This window comes from Squalius cephalus, assembly GCF_949319135.1.
Source record: "Squalius cephalus genome assembly, chromosome: 11".
NCBI lineage: Eukaryota > Metazoa > Chordata > Actinopteri > Cypriniformes > Leuciscidae > Squalius > Squalius cephalus.
The window spans coordinates 38,238,815-38,262,974 of NC_137132.1; the positions used below are offsets into that span (position 1 = coordinate 38,238,815).

The 24,160-nt window shown below is 42.1% G+C and overlaps 3 protein-coding genes across 3 annotated transcripts in view; 1 reads left to right on the top strand and 2 right to left on the bottom strand.

The window, feature by feature from the left end:
- LOC307166926 (NACHT, LRR and PYD domains-containing protein 1a allele 5) overlaps window positions 1-24,160 on the bottom strand; it is a 104,823-nt gene that overhangs the window by 45,947 nt on the left and 34,716 nt on the right. The window lies entirely within an intron of this gene.
- c15h3orf80 (chromosome 15 C3orf80 homolog) lies at window positions 11,018-12,052 on the top strand. The gene has a single exon (XM_079887008.1). The coding sequence runs from the start codon at window positions 11,270-11,272 to the stop codon at window positions 11,747-11,749; it is 480 nt and encodes a 159-aa protein (XP_079743134.1). The 5' UTR covers window positions 11,018-11,269; the 3' UTR covers window positions 11,750-12,052.
- Window positions 20,948-24,160, bottom strand: part of ift80 (intraflagellar transport 80 homolog (Chlamydomonas)) — a 53,221-nt gene continuing 50,008 nt past the window's right edge. The window contains exons 17-20 of the mRNA XM_079885694.1: window positions 24,003-24,092; window positions 23,757-23,929; window positions 22,349-22,472; window positions 20,948-22,143 (exon numbers count right to left, since the gene is read on the bottom strand). Coding sequence (XP_079741820.1) covers window positions 22,033-22,143; window positions 22,349-22,472; window positions 23,757-23,929; window positions 24,003-24,092 — 498 coding nt within the window. The 3' untranslated portion in view covers window positions 20,948-22,032. The remainder of the gene's footprint in view (window positions 22,144-22,348; window positions 22,473-23,756; window positions 23,930-24,002; window positions 24,093-24,160) is intronic.

Sequence of the window (24,160 nt, forward strand, 5' to 3'; positions counted from 1 at the left end):
TTCAGTTTAATATAGTGCACATGAACATCGACCATCCCAACCTAAAAAAAATAATGATATTACAACACATTGCACCACACAAAAACAACAATACATGAAATCCATACAAAGCATATTTATATACACATCTGGCTACAAACCTATACCTTTTACATAATGGTGTATATCACTTTACATAAACTGAATTATCCAACAACTATAACACACTGATTAACTATTTCTTCTATTTCATTTAACCCATTTGTGCCCAAATTTTTCTGAATGGTTTCATACATATAGTCGTGTTAATAGTGTCCTATGTGAACATGTTCTGCATTTATTTTCCCCAGGTTTTAGTTTTGTTTTTTTCTTGAAAATCGTATTTGAATGTGCTTCAACTATAGTTGCCGGTGGGCAAATATGTTGTATGCACCCACTCAATGTCAAATATGAATAGGAGGAGAACATTAGGCATCTCTCTCAAAATAACTGCTTTCAACAGATCAATCTTTATTCATAAACAAATTTATTATGTATAAAAGTCAAAGAACATTTGATGCAGACCCAAAAAAACTGCATCTAGCTTATAATCTCTTGAATATGAAAACACAAAAAACAACAAATCCATTTGTCATAACCCTTGTGCGCTGTTCAGGGTCTTTTTGATCCACATTTCTAACTTTCATTCATGTGGATAACATGGATAATTTGACATGGTTTAGTGTAAGATTTTTGCTCATATTTTGGAAAATGCAGTTTTAAAAATAACAAATTATCACTTTAACCAGTAGATGGCTGCAGAGCACCACTATTTACTATTTGCTTAACTGAAAGACATCTTTTCACAAGTTTTTCCAGTTGTATTCATATCTACATATTATGAAATCACAATTATAACAATAAAAGTTACTTTTCTGTCAAAGTTTAGGCATTTTTTAAACTGAAAAAAAAAACTTTTTCAACTGTTTTTCAATAATGTTATATTATGATTAGAATCAAATGAATTATGTCAATGGACAAAATTCATCCTCAAAATCAGAAACAACACAGAACACACATAGACAGAAATTAAGTGGCACACTTTACATTTGTAGAATTATATGAAAAACAGATGTTTTAAATAAATGATAAACTTTTCTCTTTGTAACATCCTGATCAGGTTTGATTCTAATCATAATGTAACATTATTGAAAAACTGATTTTATTTCAGTACAAAAACTGCTAAACTTTGACAAAGGGTAACTTTTATTGTGATAATTGTGATTTCATAATATGTAGATATAAATCTAACTGGAAAAAACTTGTGAAAAGATGTCTTTTAGTTTTAAACTTTTAGTACATTTAGAGCTCTGCAGCCATCTACTGGTTAAAGTGATATTAGTTTTACTTTTAAAACTGCATTTTTCCAAAATATGGGCAAAAAATCTGACACTAAACCATGTCATATTATCCATGTTATCCCCATGAATTAAATTAAGAAATGTGGGTCTTTTATAAGGTGAATTTTACATTAATTTTTTTTTTTTTTTGTATAAAAACCTGTTTAAAAATATATATTTTTATTTATTTATATACATTTTGTGGAGTAAAAATGTCCAACTGGGGAGTAAAAACATTAATAAACTAAGTGAAATTACATTTGTTAAAAAAAATATATATATATATATATTTTGTTGCCTGTGTCTCTGAGATGTACTTACAAGGCATTTGCCCACCGGCAACTACAGTTGCCATTTGGACTTTTGACTAAGTATACAAAAAACTATAGATCTCTTGTAAGATTTGTTTTGTTTGGATGATTCTAGAGACCTTCATGATTATGTAGATACAAATAAATAAACAAAAAATACTTATTAGCAACATGAAAATGACCTTTCTTTGGGAGGGTTTGCCTTCGCCATGCTTCCTGGAAGTAGGGCTAGGAAGTTGACAGCATCATGTGACAGGAAGGAAGTGAATACCTTTTTTTTTTTTTTTTCTTGAAATCCTTTATTTGGTTGTTTGCTTGCATGTCATTAAGACATAAAACATGGAAAACATCTAGAAAAATACTTACAAAAGTAAAATGACAACTATACACTGCGGCAACTATAGTTGCTGGTGGGCTTATTAAACAAAGCATTTTTTTACAGTGCAATCAATGCATTAAAACACTTGATGGCACCAATCAAATTTGCATGAAATAACACATGCAATCTTACCATGGATGATGGTCAATGGCTGAATTCAAAACCACATACCGACATACTACACTTATGATTTCTGCAATAGAAAGATATGTTAAAAATAGTAAGAGGCAAGAGCAGTATGCTAAGTATGCAGTTGCGAATTCAGCCAATATATCTGACTAATACATGATACGCTAGTAGTATCGGCTGTGACAGGTGTGGCGAATATGAAAAGATCAGTGGCAGCATCTCTGTCTCCACTATGCTAGAGTACAATAATAACGTGTTGAAAAGGTGTGTACAATTCTAACTATTTAAAAACAAAAACAAAAAAAAAACAATAACTGTTACAGTTTTTCTCGATTGCTTAAACACTATAACCAGGCTTTTGAACTAAAATTTCAAAACCATAATGCCATTTATCAAAAAGCACACCCATTTCCCTAAACTATAAACACCATTCCCTGTTTTGACACATGAGTCAGATTTGTTGAACTGTCACTGCAAAACTCTACACACAAATCCCTTCATTTCTCATTGCCTAGACCATGTTGTCATTTAGAAAGCACTAGCATTCAATATTGTTCACTCAGGTCAGCACAGCTTCAGCTCAGTTGGCACACAATTACCCAAGTGGAAACACTAAGAGTCAAAATTTAACACACATCAACCAGATCCTTCAATAGATATATAAAAGGGCCCAAATCAGTTTATTGCGTTTTGTAACAATGGATCCAGAAAGACGTGAAGGAAGAGGGATAAGAATGAGGAGGAAGAAGGGCAAGGGCAAGAAGACAAGCAGTCTCAGATGAAGTTCAAGCCACTCTAGTTGCCCATGTCTTTGTCAATGGTATGACTATGAGGAAGACTCGGCTACGAGTAAGGCCAAATTTGAGTCGCTTTACCGTCGCCTCGAGAACCTTCAGGGAGGTGTGGTGGCAAACAAAATTCTATCACTGAATAAGAGAGAAACATTTCCAATAGTCTCTGATGAGGTGTATTTTCTTGCAAGAAAAGGCCAGCAGTCGTACAGTCACACAGAGCGGCTGCAGAGTGTGACAGTGAAGGCATCCTTTCTCCTTTATAGTCTTGACTCCCAGAATGTTATCTTTCTAGGCAAATGATGGTATTTCAACCACATGTGGAACATTCTTAGATGTGTCCATCATATTGTACCCTTGAGTGGAGGCCCTCCTGTTACGTCCCAACACTCTTTACCATTCCAATATAATTCCATATTAGAATAAGGTTTGTGTGTGCTCTTTTACTGTCATATGTTGGTCACACACATCTTACTGTAAGTGAATATTAAAAAAAATTTAGAGGAGGAAAAAAAAAAAAGTAAAACAGGGAAAAAAAGTTTTTGTGTGTGTGTGTGTGTGTGTGTGTGTTGTACTGTATAGTACATGAATGAATAAAAATGTGCCAATGTATCCATTGATTGTGGTTTTTGTGTTCATCGTGTGAAAAGGTTTGTGAGGGGGGGACCACATGCAACATAACTTACCAGTTTTGAATGTATTGCACCAGTGGGTTAGACTATGTTGTAGTGTATGTGTTTGTGAGGGCTTGTGTGTGATGTCTGAGGACAAAGTTTGGTTTTTCAGCAAGAGTGAATGGTTTTGAGTGTAGAGCTTCATTTTGACCTGAAAATAGGATGTTTGGGGAATTGGGTCAGACGTTATGGATTTGTGTTTACTGTTTTGAGAATACGAGGCATAGTTTCAAGAAATGTGTTTAAGCAATCGAGAAAAACTGTAAACTGTAGCGGCTGTACTGTACGTCTGCATACATGTGCTGCTCTTCTTCCTCTCTCTTCCTCTCTCTTACGTGCTCTCCTTTTTAGAGCTCCAGGTTTAGGGTTTCCAGTAGAGATGAACTGTTCTGACTGATTGATATGAATGCATTTCTGAAGATAGCTGACTTACTTCTACTGTAGGTGTAGGTGTTTTAATTGCCAGCAATCAGGCCATAAAGCTTTTAACTGCTCTGTGTGTAAGTCTGAACTGTCTAGCCTTTGTTTTCTGCCATAGAGGGAAAACAGTACTGAATAGCACACTATGAATTCACTGACATACGGACACTGTCAATGGTTGAAGACCAAGGTTTAGAAAGCTTGATCGGTGTACTCAAACCAGGACACACACTTCCCTCAATAACACAATGATTTTTGTCATTTTTGAGCTTGACAGTATAACAACCAGGGGTAACACACAGTATTGAATTTTGGATCGGTGCTGTACTGACTAATACCCAGTCCGGCAAAAAAGGGTCTGTAATGGACCGATGCTGATAACGAGTATCGGATCGCCGCTTCCCTATTGCCTAATAACCCTTTTCTCATTGGCTCATTAACCTCCTGAGGGTGTGACATCCTCACAGTTTAAAAGATCACTTTTTAAGAACTTGAAAATAATTAGAAGTTCTGATGTGAACATGAGGATTGTTAGTCCCATCTGTGCTTTTATGGGACAGCGGTCTCATGCTAATTTGCCCTGTTTAGTAAATCTGGCCCTAAGTATCACGAACCCTTTTCACAAACAAACACAACGCGATTTATGTTTCCAGGTTGCATCACAAGTCAGCATTATGTGTTGATAATACTTACAGTTTTTGCATCCAGCTCCTTCTGCTTGAAAATTGGGATCCGCCACACAGGAGTTTGTCGTGTGTCCAGCTGGTAGAACGTGAAGATAGAGCGGCTGTTAGTAGACGACTGGCTGATCACTGGCCCTAAGTACGATGACTGTGCTTCTAGTTAAAAACTGTGCTGAGGTGCTCTTTGGTCCTGGCAGGACACGTTCAGAGCTGGCCATGGGAATATGTGCTTGTCTAGTCAACGAGGACTTCGCTGAGGATCTGTCTAGAGGGCTTGTCTAATTGTCCTGGTCTTCGTTCATGGGTGCCAGTCCAGCATCTGATCTGAAAATGGACTGGATCTGACTGAAAACACAGTAATATTAGCATAGATGCCATACGATGTGACAAGTACATCAGGTGTTATGGGGAGTGAATCCGGTTCCGGTTGACCTAGTATATGCAGCCTAAGAGGCCGTTCACACAGAACGCGTTTTTCCATTCCACTGCACTACTTTTCCATTGTTTTTCAATGTCAACTCGCTAGACAGATGTCTTTAACCATTGCACTAGCGTATCGCGTCTTTAGCGCATGACATGGCGTTCTAAAAAACCTGTGGCGCTAACATTCAAGAAAAGGTCAATTGAATTATAGAAATGTGATAGTATGTTACGTATGTGTATGCTAGGTTAAAGAGATGGGTCTTTAATCTAGATTACTAACAGAGTGTGTCTGCTTTCCGAACAATGCTAGCAAGACCAGAGTTTAAGAAAACAATCGAATTTGATATTCTAGGCAATATCAACTGGCCAGAATTTTGAGACCACAACGACTGTAAAGGTCTGTAATACAATAGTTGCTTGTCTAAGTACTGAGGAGCTTTATTATTTATTTTCATTATCTCTGAGGAGCAGGGTTTTATAAGTACTCACTAAGATTTTAAAATGAATGTAATGCTGAAGAGGCAGCCAGTCCAGAACTGGGCTAACTCTAGCTGCTGTATTTCACAATAATCTAGCCTTGAGGTCATGAACGCATGAAATAATCTGTCTTCATTTGAAATCTGAGAGCATATGTCGTAATTTAGGCCTCAATAATTAAGGTTCAATAATTCAATAATTAAAACCTCTATTTTTTTCTGAATGTAGTAGCAGTTGGAAGTTACTAATACAGTTTTTAGTATCATTTATGCATTCTTTTAGTTTTGCAAATTGGTAAGTTTTGTTGGGCCTCGAGGAAATATAGAGCTATGTAGCAACTTAGCTCAAACGGGAAATAGGTATAATTAATTATAACAGGTTAATGGTACACACTACACAGATTCTTTAGGAAACATAACATGATTAAGAGAACAACCACTGAAAACCTGGCAAGATCTGACCAAGAACAACTGAAAATAGCGGATAGTTAACCACAACCGACTGAGAACATCAGAGAATCAAAGACAAAACTTCGAGATGCATCTAAATACCTGATAGACGATTACTTGCATTGTGGAGCACGGAGATTCTTGATGAGTTCATTTAGGAGTCAGCTGGAAGCTTCCGTTGAGTGCTTCCGGAGATTGGCTGGTCCACAGGGAATTAATGAAGTTAGCTGAAGGTAAAACTTCCGGAGGGTCGGACTTCAAGAGATGAGTCTCGGTCTCTAAGGATGAGCACTTAGAGTTATTTAATATTGCTACAGCTCCTTAAGGATGTCATTAGGGGTCGGGCCAGGGGTGAGTGGGATATAAACACGGAAATGTATGGAGCTGTGGAGCAAAGAAAATAAAGCATATTTTCTGTTGATAACTTGGTACAGCATAGATAATTTCTTGAAACAATCTACATGGTGTCAGAAGTGGTTAAATATGGCACGAGATCTCTGCCACATTGATCCACTAATTATTGACAAGCATTTAGCTGACAACTGGAGCAAATTCAAAAAACAATGGAGCAAATATTAAAATGCTGGTCTATCAGACATATCGAAGAAGGTGCAGGCGTACGCGCTGCCGAACTTAGCTTGCTCCGATGGAGTGGATAAATCCGAGGCTTTTACATTCGCAGGGTGTAAGATCCCGGTGTATTGTTGCAAAGGTTCGCTGAACTCTGCTTGCCCACAAAGAATATAATAATGGACAGACACAGACACATTCCTGGTGAGTCCATTCAATTGTGTTTCCACACTCAAAATACTTGTAAAAACTGTGACTTTGGAACTTTAAGTGATGAGCTGATTTACGGCTGCATCGTTTGCAGGATTGATAGTGACAGATGATGCTGAAGTATGTGCTATACAAGATCAGCACTGCATCAGGCGCAACAGATCCCATTCCCTCTGATAAATTCAGCTGTTTTGCTTTTAAAATGCAATGCAACATCTGTGGAACATCTGCTCCATCACACCAGCACCCCAAGCTCAAAGTCGTGATTATACCATGCCCCGCCAACGGCAGTGCAATTCAGAAACGCAAAACTCAACCGAGTGCATGAACTGAACACAACTCTAGATCCACCTGATGACACTTTCTATTGTGAAACAGTGGATGACGTCACTCAGAAAGGTGAAATATTCACAACATTGCATGTGAAACATGAGTATGGCCAAATAAACTCAAGGGTGCCAAATGCAACCTTCTATCAGCCCAACACTAAACACTGCTGGAAAAGTAAAGCTCATTACAGATGGTGGACAAACCATCAATACTGAGGGCACCACAATGTTTGACTGTGAACAAGGCCATGTTGTGGATCGTAATGTGAGACTTGGATTGCACAACAGTATAGCAGTGGGTCTTATACACTTAGGACCAGATACAGTACAAAATCAATTTTCAGTGATCTGTTTGACACAACAGTGCTTGGCTTCAGCATGGGGTTGTAGCAAACGCACGAAGACGAAGATGAAGGTCAATAGTGCTTTAAAAAGCTTCACAGGGGATTACAGGAACAGGTAAACGAAGAAAACACAACCTACACAGTGCGTAACTTAAACGAGACCGGACCAATACGTATTTTTCCAATTGTTTTCAATGTGAGCGCCGCGTATTTAAAACGCCAGGAGCGTAACGAGGTGCTGAGCGTCTATTTCACGCTGAAGCGTTGAGCGCTCTGTGTTTTTTACCGGACGCCGAGAGTTGAAGAATGTTCAACTTTGGGTAAAACCATAGACAGTAAAAGAAATGGACACTGCGACCCCATAAACTTCAACGGAGACAAGTGAAGTCAATTAGAAGCTCTCACTTCCTGATGGCTGAGCGACTGCGCAGACTCAAACTGAGCTTGATGACGTAGATGTGACGTGAGCAACCCGTCTGTCTTCTAGTAGCTGTGCCGAGAGAAATCTGAATCATTCCCTTCCCAATCTTGCAGAGACGGAGAGTGTGAGTAGGAGGTGTCCATGAGCTAGGAGCAGGAGCAACTTCATGACTCTCTATGGGCTTCTCCCTTGACTTCATCGGACTTGATGTCGGCTCCACGTCCCCCAGATTACCTGTGAGCTATATGGTAATCTCTCTACTGTGCGACAGAGAGTCGCGTGGTTATGAAGCAATCGTTAGCCTATTTTTACAAAAACTGCTTCTACGGGGCCATAACGGAAGATACAAGGTAATGGAGCCTTTTATACATTGTCGTGTTTCTTTAGAAATAAATAATGGACAAATGGAGTCTTCAAACGCCTCAGATGTAAAGTTATTCGCTGGCAAAGTGACGCCAAAATGAATGGGAGTCAATGGATGCTAACAGCAGGTGATGGCTTGTTAGCCAGTGGCGGCCCCCGGGGAAGGTACGCTTTCCGGGTGCTGGATTACCCCCCCCCCCCCCCCCCCCTTGGGTAAAACACAGCGCTCATCACTGTCTTTTTACCCAGCTGTCCAATCACAGTGGAAGAGGGGCGGGGCTAATACCACACCACCAACCGTCACATTCTGCTTGTACAACGTCAACAGATGACAGCAACTATCGTGTCTCTAATGATTGGGGTGTGTGAGACGAGTTAGTTGTAATTAATGATTCTCCAATGTTGCACCGTACTATGGCCGTTAATCAGCGGGTTACGTCATCGTACGGGAAACGCACCCGTTTGTGGTTCTGGTTGTGAGTGTCCTCAATAAAGATATGAAAATATATAACTGTTGCGCTGTGTTTGTCTATGGCTTTGGCTTATGTAATTGAGGAAAATATAGAAAGAGTTGACTTCAGCTATAGAGCAGCATCTGTGCTTTCAGTGCAGCTTAAAAATATACTCACAACTTATTAATAAATCATTTGAATTGTATTCACTGTAATCAATAATAATAATAATAATAAGACAATGATCTAACCTCATTCATTAAAAATGGATACAGACAAACTGCTGAAAGGAAATCAATGTAATGTATCAAGTAAATGGCTATATGCTATATTTAAAATGCTATATATGAATTCAATCACATTTTTATGGGTGGTACAAAATAACTAAAAATGTCAGATATAAATGTAGGCAATCTGATGGTCTTTGCTCACATTTTGTGTTTTCTACGACCTAACCCACTGGTTAATAAGAGCAGTCGCATCTGAAGAAACAGCAGATAATGACCAATAACAGATTAAAAAGATGAAAATAAGGTGTTGCGTTTTCAGAAGGAGAATTACCAGGATAAAAGCACAATACATTGTAAAAAACACGATTTACAAATAACTTTCTGTATTATAAAATTCAGTTTTTATTTTGTTTTTGTTGTTGGGTGTGATTTCTGATGTCTGGACAGGTTTACTCTCGAATTTCCAGCAAGTCCACAGAAAAATTAATGGGATAATGGGAAAATGAAATAATGCTGACAACACGTAACTAGAGAACTGTAAAAATGAAGTCTTAAGATAAAGTACTGCATTAAGATTACAGATCATTTTGTCCGGGAACTTAATTACTTCTGATTACTGTCTTAATTACTACTTACAGAGCGCAGTGTTACATATAATTATTCAATAATTATTCACTTTTATGTCAAAACAGAACAGCAATCTTCACTATAATATTGTATTTTATACAGAAATAACTAACACTGATAAACAATGAAAGGGGTTGACTGATGGACATCACACTATACACACATACAGTAATGAAAGCAGTAGTCAAGAATGTGAAGATTCACACTAACTATTGTATGAACATTTTTTCTAGACACAGTGACACTCTCGTTGAAGAATGGAGATGTGAAATGTGTTCATTAGCACACACCAAAAGCAGTGTGAAGAAGTGGCCTCTGTGTCTGTCAGCAAATGTTTATTTCAGTGTTTTACTAATGACACTGTGTATCAGGTTTCAGTAAATGAGAGCGATTGGAGTGGGAAACATGATCCCTCATGAATCTGGCTGGCCAACTTGACTCTGTTCCAGTGTATTTTACGGCATAATGCCCCTGTAATCACATTTGACCAATTGGACATTAGCTCTGTTTATGAGAAGTGAATATCGACTGGAGCCTTACAAGCTAACTTTGGTAAATGTGTATTGCACAGTCATTCTGCCTTTTCTAAGCCCATAACACAATTTAGTCTCCATTTGCACATAAAGCCAATATCGTAAAGTATACTTTTCCTTAAGACCTCACAAATGTACATACAGATATCCATATAGTAGACCTAAAAATGCATTAGCCTATTAAACACTTTGTAATCTCACATTTCATCAAACATTATGATATTTTTGAGGTTCATGAAAAAAAAAACAAAAAAAAACACAATTCTATATTAAAGTGTGCGGTTAAGCTTCAAGGTGTTACAGTGTAATTATACAAATAAGAAATATTAATGAGCACCATGTAATTACTATCGGTTAGGGTTTGCTTTAGGGTTAGTCGCTGTAATTTACTGTTATAATATAGTCAGTACATGTAACGTGTAATAAAGTGATACCCAGTGTCCATGCGTTTGTTTAGTGCACTTGTTAACCTCTAGATGTGATGTGAGGAATCATTCATGTACCTTGCACAAATGATTATGGGACGAATTTTAATGCTTAAAAGAAATTTCCTGAGGAATGATTAACAATGAAACGGACACTGACCTGCAGTTAGAGGAAGCTCCTAAAAACAATTGCATGCTGTTCATTTATATTAGTTAGTCCATACTAATCTCGTTACAGTGTAACATGAACTGTGTAATGTCAAATGAAACATGTTTGATTCTTTGCCAGCAAGAAAGCCTGACATGCGAGAGCATCGGGGGGGTGTTTAGTCTGAGTTTGAGTTGGATCTAGCTATAATGGGTCCATTGAAACCCACAGAGAAACAGTGCCATGCATTTTTAATCAGACGGCTTCTGAGGTCGCTTTCTCCACTCTGAGGATGTGAATTATGAGCAACTGTGGGACCGAACCGTCAGGAAGACCATGACATTACCTCACGACAGGAAGACAGTGAGTTTAACACATCGATCTGTGATTTTCACTTCCAATAATTGATGCAAGACGGAGCACCAGATCTGGGGGCTCGTACGGGATTGCGTGCCGTGTGAAATATCTTGGATTATATTCTCTGTTGGGCTGCATTGGACCACACTGGTTGGCTGGGAGAAGCATGAGGACGAGGACGTGGCTGAGCGTTGCGTGCGGGCTGATGAGTTTGTCCTGTGAGGCTGTGAGGAGCTGTGCGGAGATCCAGTGTGATGAAGATCAGCGATGCTGCACTCAGAACAACAGCATCTCGACGGTCCACTGCTGCAAACTCCCTCTGCACGCTTTCCTCGACAACCTGGACTGGATCGTGCGGAGGCTGTCGGGACTGCTGATCCTGCTGCTGCTCTTCGTGGTGGGCTACTTCATCCAGCGCGTGGCGTGTCCACGTCCCCGCCGCCAGACACGCGAGGAGCCGTCCCTTCTGCACGGACACGCGTCCCAGGACTCCCTCACCCCGGTGCTGCTGCTCCCCACATACGACGAGGTCAAATATCTGCCCACGTACGAGGAGATCATGATGGAGGGGAATACAGACGGTCTGAACTCGGAGGACAGACGCACGACCTTGCACGCATCTAGAAGAGCCAGAAACTCTCTGTAACTCACATTGATTCTGGAACAGCTAATGCATTTATAATAATGTGTCCAGCTTGTCATTAGCAGCTTTTCAAGACGTTTTTACATTAAGGTTTGTCTCTTACAATGAGTTTATTGTAATAACCATCTCTATCGCATCCACACAAATGTGCACAAACGTGTTAGTAACTGATCCGAGCACATGTGCTTGAGTGCAGTCTGCTGATTACAATTTTCATACAATTGCGGTGCTTGAAATGCCACATATTTTAGTCGATCCCCACTTCATCTCCATTTAACTTTCAATTCAACAAACATTAAACAAAAAGCTGTCCCAATATACTTTCTCTAAACACACTGCTGCTGTTATTGTGCTTACTGTGCACGTTATATCAGACACAATATAGAGAAGCACAGTTTATGAGACCATTGTTGTCAGATTTTAAACGTAATCCTGAAAGATAAAGTAGAATGCACATTGTGTAAAGTTTACTCTGTTCTTCTCCCTGTTTACCAGCCACTCACTTTCATGTCTTTCGGGAGAAATGGGTGAATCTACGTGCTGTAAATCAGCACAAAAAATAAACTATTGATTATAAACTCATTTAAAGCTAAATACTTTTTACTTGCACATATTTGAGAATCTGAATTTCAGATATTTTACAATCTAGTTACAGTAACAAGTTTATGAATATTTTGAGTGAGAGACATTTATCAACTATGTCAAATTTTGTGAGGCATCTGAAACCCCACAGACAGAAGTTGAAATCGAAATGGATCAGTATTTAACTAATGTTAGCAAGCTATGTTAGATACTGTGGACAGTGCACAACAAATTATTTTGTATGCCTCATTGCTTAAGCCAGCTAATACGGAGTCACTTGTCACTTAAGGTGTGGTTATGAGTACATCTCCTTATGTTATGAGTTCAGGACACCAGTCAAGGTCTTTTACCATCGCAGTATGAGACCCACAAGATGAGACCGCCACAATAATTAAGAGCACTGATTAAGAACACATTTATATATAGTTAACCAAAAACCATCAACATGTATTTTCATAATGAATGACAGTTATTGTATGTTACATGTCTGTTTGTGTTTGGACATCCTGTGTTCATTGGTTCTTTTCCCGCCACTCCTTAGTTGCCATGGACACCTTAATCAGTCATTGTCTCATTAGTCTGGTCAGCTGTGTCTTGGTTCTTTGATTGGGTCCCTGTGTATTTAAGCCCTGTGTTTTGTCCTGTTCAGTTGTCGGTCGTCGTTGATGTTGGCCTGGTTATTTTATGTGCCGTATGAGAGATTTCCTAGTATCTCGAGTATTTCTGTAAGTCTGAGTTCTGTAAGTCCAAAGACTGCTGCGCAAATGAAGCCTCATGAAGCACTGAGGCTTTCCCCTGATTGTTCCGGGAAAAGATTCAAAGCTTTGAGTGTCGAAAACAGCGCCATCTGTTGTTTAGTAAAAAATAAAGCAGCCACAACCCTGTGAAAAAACTTTCCGACGAAGCAGCCAATTTTTCGTCCGACGAAGCAGCCACCACAAATTCCCTCGATAGTTTCATGTTATATGCACAAATAAAAGCTTAAAAGTGCATCTTTGTGTGTGTGTTGAAATTTTTCTGTGATAAAATCATTTACCCATTAAACTGTGGCATTTCATGCCAGTATGAATATTAATATGATGTAATAGAAGAATAATGTACAATATTCTTCCTATTAATTATATGACTGGATATTTAAAAATGTTATTGAATAAGTCTGAATGAAAGATGAAGATCTTGATCAGGACAAGCTTTCTCTCGAGGCTCACACCGCTGCGTCCCTCGACCTCGTGTGCCTTACCTCCTTCCCCGAACGATCATTGAGTGTTTTTTTCCACACAAGCCTCAATGCGGAGATGAAGGCACGCCTGCCCAGTGGAGGACCCCGAGAGAACTTTGAGGCGTTTGTGGAGTGGGTGTTGGCTACCTGTGAGTCCCAGTTCACCATCGGCCTTTCCAACAACGGTGAACACAAGACCATTCCAGAGTCTCGTCCCAAGATGGCCGTCGTTCCCGAGTCTCATCCCAAGATGGCCGCCGCCACGCCTGAGCCCTCTGCCAAGATGGCCACCGCCACGCCTGAGCTCTCTGCCAAGATGGCCGCCGCCACGCCTGAGCTCTCTGCCAAGATTGCCGCCGCCACGCCTGAGCTCTCTGACAAGATGGCTGCCGCCACGCCCGAGTCCTCTGCCAAGATGGCCACCGCCACGCCTGAGCTCTCTGACAAGATGGTTGCCGCCACGCCCGAGTCCTCTGCCAAGATGGCCACCGCCACGCCTGAGCTCTCTGCCAAGATGGCCACCGCCACGCCTGAGCTCTCTGCCAAGATGGCCGCCGCCACGCCTGAGCTCTCTGACAAGATGGCTGCCGCCACGCCTGAGCCCTCTGCCAAGATGGCCGCCGCCACGCCTGAGCTCTCTGACAAGATGGCCGCCGCCACGCCTGAGCTCTCTGACAAGATGGCTGCCGCCACGCCTGAGTCCTCTGCCAAGATGGCCGCCGCCACGCCTGAGCTCTCTCACAAGATGGCTGCCGCCACGCCTGAGTCCTCTGCCAAGATGGCCACCGCCACGCCTGAGCTCTCTGCCAAGATGGCCGCCGCCACGCCTGAGCTCTCTGACAAGATGGCTGCCGCCACGCCTGAGTCCTCTGCCAAGATGGCCACCGCCACGCCTGAGCCCTCTGCCAAGATGGCCACTGCCACGCCTGAGCCCTCTGCCAAGATGGCCACCGCCACGCCTGAGCCCTCTGCCAAGATGGCCACCGCCACGCCTGAGCCCTCTGCCAAGATGGCCGCAGCCACGCCTGAGCTCTCTGACAAGATGGCTGCCGCCACGCCTGAGTCCTCTGCCAAGATGGCCACAGCCACGCCTGAGCCCTCTGACAAGATGGCCGCCGCCACGCCTGAGTCCTCTGCCAAGATGGCCACCGCCACGCCTGAGCTCTCTGCCAAGATGGCCGCCGCCACGCCTGAGCTCTCTGACAAGATGGCTGCCGCCACGCCTGAGTCCTCTGCCAAGATGGCCACCGCCACGCCTGAGCCCTCTGCCAAGATGGCCACTGCCACGCCTGAGCCCTCTGCCAAGATGGCCACCGCCACGCCTGAGCCCTCTGCCAAGATGGCCACCGCCACGCCTGAGCCCTCTGCCAAGATGGCCGCAGCCACGCCTGAGCTCTCTGACAAGATGGCTGCCGCCACGCCTGAGTCCTCTGCCAAGATGGCCACAGCCACGCCTGAGCCCTCTGACAAGATGGCCGCCGCCACGCCTGAGCTCTCTTTCAAGATGGCCACCGCCACGCCTGAGCCCTCTGACAAGATGGCTGCCGCCACGCCTGAGCCCTCTGACAAGATGGCTGCCGCCACGCCTGAGCCCTCTGACAAGATGGCCGCCGCCACGCCTGAGCTCTCTTTCAAGATGGCCACAGCCACGCCTGAGCCCTCTGACAAGATGGCCGCCGCCACGCCTGAGCTCTCTGACAAGATGCCCACCGCCACACCTGAGCCCTCTGACAAGATGGCCGCCGCCACGCCTGAGCCCTCTGACAAGATGGCCGCCGCCACGCGTAGTAATGAAAGTAATGAAAGGAGTAATGAAAAGATCTATCTGAACTCTGTCATGGAAACTAGCATGTATAAACCGTAATTAAACAATTTAATAATCAATTAAAAAATGAATGTATACCTGTCTGATATTAGGCTGTAGCCACATTGGATCAGCGGTTTGGAAAATGGATGGCCGAATGATTCAGCTGCGGGGCCATCTTCTGGTTAGGCGTGGAAATTCATTCGACGTGCGACTCTCACAGTGCATTATGGGTATTCTCAGTTGAGCGCACATCAGTTGTACACTTGTTTTTGCGATCAGGTGCGTATTATCGCATAGGCTAACTTAGACCGCAGCCTTGGGGCCCACGTGATCGGAGGCCTCTATTCAACGGTTTTTGCTAATATTTGCGCATGGCATGCGTGATGCCGGATTAATTTTACGTCGCTGGTCGCCCCTCCCTACGTCAATTTCAGTTGTAACCTCATTAATATACCTACAAACAATCTAGAAAGGTCAGAAAAATTGGGAAAGAAATTTGGGAGTGGTGCACAAAAGCAGAAAGTACAAAGGCTTAACGAGGAGCGGGAAAGAGATCTTCTGCAAAAGATCCCAAAATTATCAGGATATTTCAGATCTTCCTCGGCTGTTGGATTACCCAGTCAACGGTCTGGATTTGGAGACAAGGTAGTGCCACTAACGACTGCAGCCAATTTGAGTACAAACACTGCATCTACTGGTACTACCATAACAGACAATGCAGAGCCATTATAACCATGCCATATCAGGCATGTAGAACAGAGCAGTTTCGAGGTGTGCACGTCGGATGATGCTGTGAGTGCGCTTGCAGAGGAGCAAGGGGCTAGCACGGGAATTTCAATACATTCAAGCGGTAATAACAAGCCAACATCAGAGTATGTTGAACCAGAATGCCAGCATCTGTTCCTCCACAACCACAATGCAACATGTCCAAAATGACGCCACCAGTGTTTCGTTCCCCATGTAAAAAGATGACAGAAGGGAGACAGCAGTCATTGATCCTGAATTATCAAGTTCAATGTACAGCTCCCATGCAGCAGACTGGGGTGAAATAAATGAACAAATGCAGGCATATTGGACTAAAATGGGTCCAGAATTGTGCCAAAACTCAAATGTAAGTTTTGCAGGATCAGAAAGAAAATACAAACACCAAAAGAGGTACTTTTCAAAAACTCACCAATAACAAGTTTTTCTCATGGGAATGGGTATGTTAAAATATTCTCCCTCAAGGGGGACCGTGTTTTGTTTTGCTTGCAGGTTATTTGGACAAAGCAATAACCACTCCGCACTAACAGATGGCTTAAATGACTGGAAAAATGCAGATGTATGCTTGTGTGAACATGAGGGTTCGGGTGGCTATAAGAAGGCAATGATTGATTTTGTTCACCACTGTAATGCAGACAGATTCAGCAAATACACAACAATTTCACAGTGAATTTGATCCTTTTCTGAAGGAACATATCGAAAGATGTGGCAATGCTGGTCGAGGAAAGCCTTCATATCTTTCCTCAAATACTTGTTTGGAATTCATTGAACTTATGGGCAAGCAAGTGCTTTCTGAAATAATCCGTCGGATCAAAGAAGCGAAGTATTTCTCTATGAGCATCGATTCCACTCCAGATGTTTCGCACACCGACCAGCTCACATTCATTATGCTCTGTGACACCTAGTGGTTGCATCAAGGAACGTTTTCTCATATTATTGCCTATCCAGAGTCACACAGGAGAGTTTGCCGGATAGTACTAGCTGTTTTAGACGACATGGGAATTAATATTAAAGACTGTAGAGGCCAATGCTACGACAACACGGCCAACATGTCAGACACTTACAAAGGGTTACAAGCAAGCATTAAAGAGATAAACCCACTAACTAAATGGATACCATATGCTGTGCACACTCTAAATTTGGTGTGTGTTAATAATGCAAATCACTGCTTTGAGACAGAGAATTTTTTTTCTTTCGTTCAGATGCTTTTTACATTTGCATAAAAATCACCTTCCAGTTGGCAGATAATAAAAGCAGGGCTAAAACCAAATGAAAATCAGAGGATAGAGAGTTTGAAAAGTCTGTCTGACATAAGATTGTCATCTCATGTGCAAGCAATCAAAGCTTTGAACCTGAACTATGCCAAAATTCAGAAGTCGCTTGTGAACATGGCAAATGATGCTCAGAGGAATATCCCTACTCATGATCAAGCAAGAGCGCAGAAAAAATAGAAAAGCTAAAGAATGCGTTTTTGTGGAATAACACACTCCAACGATTCCAGGGAGCAAGCATTGCTCTTCAGGCAGTTGATTTGGATTTGTGTACTGCTGTTGATTTGGTTGGTTCATTGAGGGGTTATGTGGCAAGCTTACGTGATTCATTTGACGCCGTTGAGAATGAGGCTAAAAACATGTCTCCAACAGTGTTGCAACAGTAGAGAATGGACACACAGAGACAACGAAAAAAAACAAAAAACATGCAGATGATCACAAGACAGTTGGACAGTCACTCAGAAGTAATTCAGAACAGCTGTGTTTGTCACCGTAATTGACCGACTTGTTGCCAAAATAGAGTTGGCAAATAGAGTCATATCGGACTCTTCAAGAAACATTTGGATTATTGAATAAAATTCAATCTATTTCCCAGCCAGGTCTTTGTGCATCCATATAAGCTTCAAAAGAAATATGTTTTTTTTGGGATGTTTGTGGTGGGTGAAGGAAGGATTATAATAGATTTTTATTGAGAAACAGAATTATTTCAAGTGTGTTGGGGTTTAGACTATTCCCCTTCTCGGACAAAATCTCTTCAGCCTTGGAAAAGATCCTTTCACAGGAACAGAGGATGCAGGGGAACATAAAAATGCCAGTGCCAGCTGGTGTAAATGAGGATCCTGATCCTGCTTCTGTTGAGCCCAGACAGGGGAGGATTTCCTCTTTCTTGCTGGTCCATTACCAGGAAAAAGGAAGAGGTCACAAAAAGCAAACAAATCCAAAAGGGCAATCCAAATCAAAAAGCAGTCCAGTCCAGATCCAAAAATCCAGAGCAATCCAAATAATTTTATCTAATTAAAATAACAAGACTATAATATAGCTACTATAATTAATAATAACAATATACTATAACTATGCTAACCTGATAATGTAATAATATACAGCCCTAACACATATATGACACAATAACAACAATGACAATGATAGTTCTCTAACTCTCTGACTCTCTGACACCACTACAACTGCTTCTGCTACTCCTGCAACACCCACAAGGTGGCGCGAGTTTCGAACCCCCTTTATCCGGAAGCGACACTCGGACCGAACCGATGACGTATCCACACAAACCGAGGCCTCGTTTGTCATTGGTCACGTGATTTTCACGTTAACACAAGCCTCAAATCGCGGCTTCATCTGGCACGCCCATTTTTTCTCGACACAAGCTCCGACGCCTCGGTTCAAATGTCACATCACTACTATTTGGTTAATTAAGGAATTCTTTATTTTAGAACGCCTCTTCTTTGCTTCTTACCAACGACATAAAATTGGCAACGACGTACTTTATTCTGGAAGCAGCTGTTTCTACTTTTCCCACGCCATTTTTGCCATGTCCTGGAGAACCAGCTATACTATTTTGACACGTGACTATTTCATTATTTGCTTGTTGATGGTGCTTCTGGAGATGCATGGCCGGTCGAACGCAAACGAGCACTGCTTCTACATTGTCTGGGGACTGAAGGCCAGAGATTGTTTTATACCTTGCCGAATCAAGGTGATTCAATGGAAGAAGCGATTGCGGCCTTGAAAGTGCACTTTGCTCCTCTACGTAACATAGTGGCTGAGCGCCATGCTGTCAAGAAACGTGTTCAGGCACCAGAAGAAACTGTAATTCAGTACGTAGCTGCTACTCTGGATGAAATGTTGCTTGATCAGTTGGTGGAGAATGTGTCCGGTCATCGGATTCATGAGAGATCTTTTGGAATCTGAATTGACTGAATTTACTATAGCCACCCAAACAGAAGCTGCTAGTGAACAAGCCCAATTATTATCGAGTACTCGTTCAGTTCCTGTGCGAGTGATGCATGCAAAGCCTCCACCTCCACCTGGACGTCACCGCCATCTTCATCTACTGCATGCTTCGTCATCCTGTGCCTGTACAGTGGATTCTGGGTCATCTGTTTCTATCTTGCCGAAAACTGTGTATGATACACACTTCAAGAAAGATGCTTTGCCGCCGCTTACTTTTGTCTTTTTTGAGGAAATTCATCTCCTTCTCCGGTTGGACATTATCGAGAGGATGGATGCTTGGCCGTGAGTCTCCCCGATAGTAGTAGAAGAGAAAAAGTCAGGTGCTATTCGAATGTGCATGGATCTGTTGCCATTACACGAGGAGAGCCGCGATCTGACCGCCTTCATTACTCACAAAGGATTTTATTCGACTTTGCTGCGTACCGTATGGACTTGGCAACAGTTTTACAGGGACTTCCGAATGTTGCCAATTACCTTGACGATATCATTCTCCGGGGATGTACTCAAACTGAACATGACCACACACTCAAAGCCGGTTACATGATGCTGGATTTAAGTTGAATCAAATCGAAGTGTCAGTTCAACAAAACCAGTCTGCGCTTCCTGGGCCATCCGGTGAATGCGCAAGGAATTTACCCTTATGAGGATCACCTTTCTGCTATTTATTCTTCATGCATCGGCTCCAAAAGATGCACCTCAACTCCACTCTTTCATTGGGCTACTATCATGGTACAATAAATTAATTCCTAACTTTGCCACTGTAGTTGAACCTCTGTGCTTGCATCAGACAGGGCTCAGATTTCGCCTGGTCGGAAGAGGCTCAGCAATGCTTTGAAGCTGTAAAAAAGTTGCTCATTCATAGCCCTGCACTTTCATTGTTCGGCCCAGATTTGCCTACGGTGGTATCTACGGATGCCTCTGACTACGTTCTGGACGCTGTTCTTGATCAAGTTCACGAGGATAAGACTGAGCGTATTGCCGCTTTTGCATCCCGGACCTTGTCACCTGCTGTACACAAGTACTCGACCATTGAAAAGGAAGCCCTTGCATGTGTCTGGGCCGTTGAAATGTGGTAAACCTACTTGTGGGGTCGTAAATTCCTCTTGCGGACGGACCACTAGGCGTTAACTGTGCTTTAACTATAATGTGATTTACCAGCCTGGGGCTCAAAATAACACCACCGACTGTCTTTCTCGTCTGCCTTTGCCTACTTTGGCTGAAGACTGCTTGGATGCTGAACCTGAGTTTGTGGCGCTTATGTCTCCTGTGATGTCAGCTCTGTCCGCTGCTGAGTTTGCTTCTGAACTGAGAGCATTACGCTCACACTTGGTTGAGGGGAGATCCCCTGATATGATTGTAAAGCGCTTTGGGTGTACAGTAGTACATATGAAAGCACTATATAAATGCCTCATTCTATTATATTCTACTTAGCTCGCGGTTAGCCTTCCTCTTCAACGTCTGTGGATAATATTCTACGTCCATGCTTTCAAGTACGTGACGAAATGAGTGTCTTAGTTTACCAAATCTTTTTTATGATTAACTCTTTAATTGTGTCTTTTTAATTTAATTGTCTTTTTAAATTAATTTTGTCTTTTATACAGCTCTACTATTACTTTCAGTGCATATATACACAAATCAGTACTATGCAGGCCCTTAAAGGCAAATGGTCTATTGAGATTCTTTCCAAAACTTTTGATAACACATTAGCTAGTGCAATTGGTCTGTAATTATCCAAACTTTTCAATTTGCCGGCTTTATTCTTGATAACTGGCACTAAAGCTTCCGACAACACAGACTCTGGCAACAGCCCATGTTTTATCAAGAACCTTTAAATGTTCAGCAGGAGTTTGATCAAAGCCACCAACACTCCTGTCTGTGAGCTGAATTATTGCTCGTTAAACTTCATTAGATTGGTCCAGTCTACTTTTAGCAAGCCGGCCCTCTTAAACTCATAATTCATCTCAGGCAGACTTTCCATATCAACAGTCATACAAATGGTCCATGATCAGATGTAGATGCCCTATAGAGGACTGTCACTGATTGTAGAGTACAGTACTAATGGCTTATAATGGCTTATAAGTTTAACTATCATTACGTAAGAGCAATTGACTGGATAATATGAAGTTGTTATCAACACTAAAATGCATTGCACACTGAAACACATTGAAGATTTATCTGTAAGATCCTTATTCATATCCCCAAGTCTATTCATCACTTCTTCTTTTCCTTTTAGTGGCGGTTGGCAAACCCACTAGATGGCGCCACCTACTGCACGACACCTGCGTGACAGCAGACGTAAAATAAAGGATAGCTGATACGGATCAGATAAAAAAATGACGGCTCAGGACATCCCTACTTTTTCTTCTTTCACTGATTCAATGTGCATGGAATAATTTTCTGGATTATATTTAGATTTTCACAATTTAAGCTTTATTTCAAATCTGCATTTATTGCATTAACATAAATCAAACTTTTGATATACAAAACAACTTTTTATGCTATACAAAATCTTCATGAGATAATAAGATATAAATAACAGCCGAGCGAGACATGATGCCTGTTAATAGGCTGATGTGTAGTTTTCAGGTGCTGAGATATGAGCTGAGATATAACCGTGAGTGTTGAAGAGTCTGAGTCTGTAGATCAGTTTACCTGAACTATACTAGAGGTGTGTGTGTGTCTAGCGGCGAACAGACACACTGCTTCTGATGGATGAGCTGGCTGCTCTTTCCCGCTCTTTAGCAAACTCCATTTCAATTTTAGCCTGGATCTTCTCCCAGTCCACTTCCACCTGAGCACAAGCAGGAATGAAGAAACATTACAACATTACAACATAAAACACAATAAAAGCCCGAATTCTCTGTGAGGACTTCAATCCCATCAACAATCAGTGTTAGTGAGTGTGTGTGTCTGTGTGAGAGAGAGAGAGTGTGAGTGTGTGTGTGTGAGAGTGTGTTTTAATAGTGCTACAGATAAGAGCATGCAGGTGAACATACTCCCTCAGAGTACTGCAGGAATCTCTTGTTGGTTTCCTGTTTGCTGAAGTCCTGCAGGAACTTCCGTCTGTGAGCGAGGACGGTGTCCACGTGGGTTTTGTACTTCACCGCTAACTCCAGAGCCCTGTGAAGAGAGACAAGCATGAGCACGACACACACACTCACTCACACACACACAAACACACACTGACCAAGGGTTGGGAATCGAATATTTGAGGTCAGCAATCGGATACTTGTTAAAACGCACTCACATAAAAAGTGATTTTAAACCATTTAAGCGTGAGCCGACTCTGTTTTCTGTGCTGCAGGCACATGTGTATCAGTATATTGGATCCAGCTCTTAAAGTGACAGCAGCCTAATGTTCCTGCTGCCGTCTCTATAATAACACTAATCAAACAACAAAAGACAAAGAGAAAATTCACTTAAAATCTTAAAACACTGTGATTGATAATTTTTTATTTGTTCTTTTTTAATTACTGAGTGTCTATTGTCTTTAATAATGCTAGAAATGTATATTAGTTAAGTCTAGTTGATTTTCTAATGTATTTTTAAACCACAGGCAAACGTTCCTTGCGTGAGTGATCTTTAGCCTGTTTTTTGTTCATGATATTCAGCTACACTTAAATGTTATACAATAAGACGAAAATGTGAATGATATCTAAGTGTTTTTTTTGTTTTTTTTACTTATTGGAATCAAAATTAGGAATCGATTAGAATCGGAATCAATAAGCAGAATCAAAATTGGAATCGTTAAAATTCCCAACCCTACACGGAGTAGACGCGTATCAGTGGCACCTGTCCCAGTTGTAGAGGTTGATGTGGATCTGGATGGCGTGATACGTGAGGTTGGCCTGCAGCAGACTGGCCTCACACACTCTCTCACACACACACACACGCACACACACACACACACACACACACACACACACACACACACACACACACACACACACACACACACACACACACACACACACACACACACCTGTCCCAGTTGTAGAGGTTGATGTGGATCTGGATGGCGTGATACGTGAGGTTGGCCTGCAGCAGACTGGCCTCACACACACACACACACACACACACACACACACACACACACACACACACACACACACACACACACACACACACACACACACACACACACACACACACACACACACACACCTGTCCCAGTTGTAGAGGTTGATGTGGATCTGGATGGCGTGATACGTGAGGTTGGCCTGCAGCAGACTGGCCTCACACACTCTCTCACACACACACGCACACACACACACACACACACACCTGTCCCAGTTGTAGAGGTTGATGTGGATCTGGATGGCGTGATACGTGAGGTTGGCCTGCAGCAGACTGGCCTCACACACTCTCTCACACACACACGCACACACACACACACACACACACCTGTCCCAGTTGTAGAGGTTGATGTGGATCTGGATGGCATGATACGTGAGGTTGGCCTGCAGCAGACTGGCCTCGGCCTCCTGCACGTGTCCGCTGAACAGCAGGATGTGTGCGAGGCACGAGTCCTTCGACGGCAGATCCTTTATGAAGTTGATGTACTGCACCTTATCAATCTAGCAGAGACAGAGACGAGTGTTAAAGAGCCTCTGATGAGAGACGTTCTCCCACAGTAGTGTGCAGATTCACCTCTCCAATCGCTGCATACGCCACTTCTGCTGTGCTCAGCTCCCGATTGGCCATCGCCAGACCTGCCAGACACGACCAGAGCACCTGATCCTGAGAGAGAGAACAGCGTCAGGCACATCCAGTGCTGCAACTCTACACTTTAGCTCTGATGATGGTCA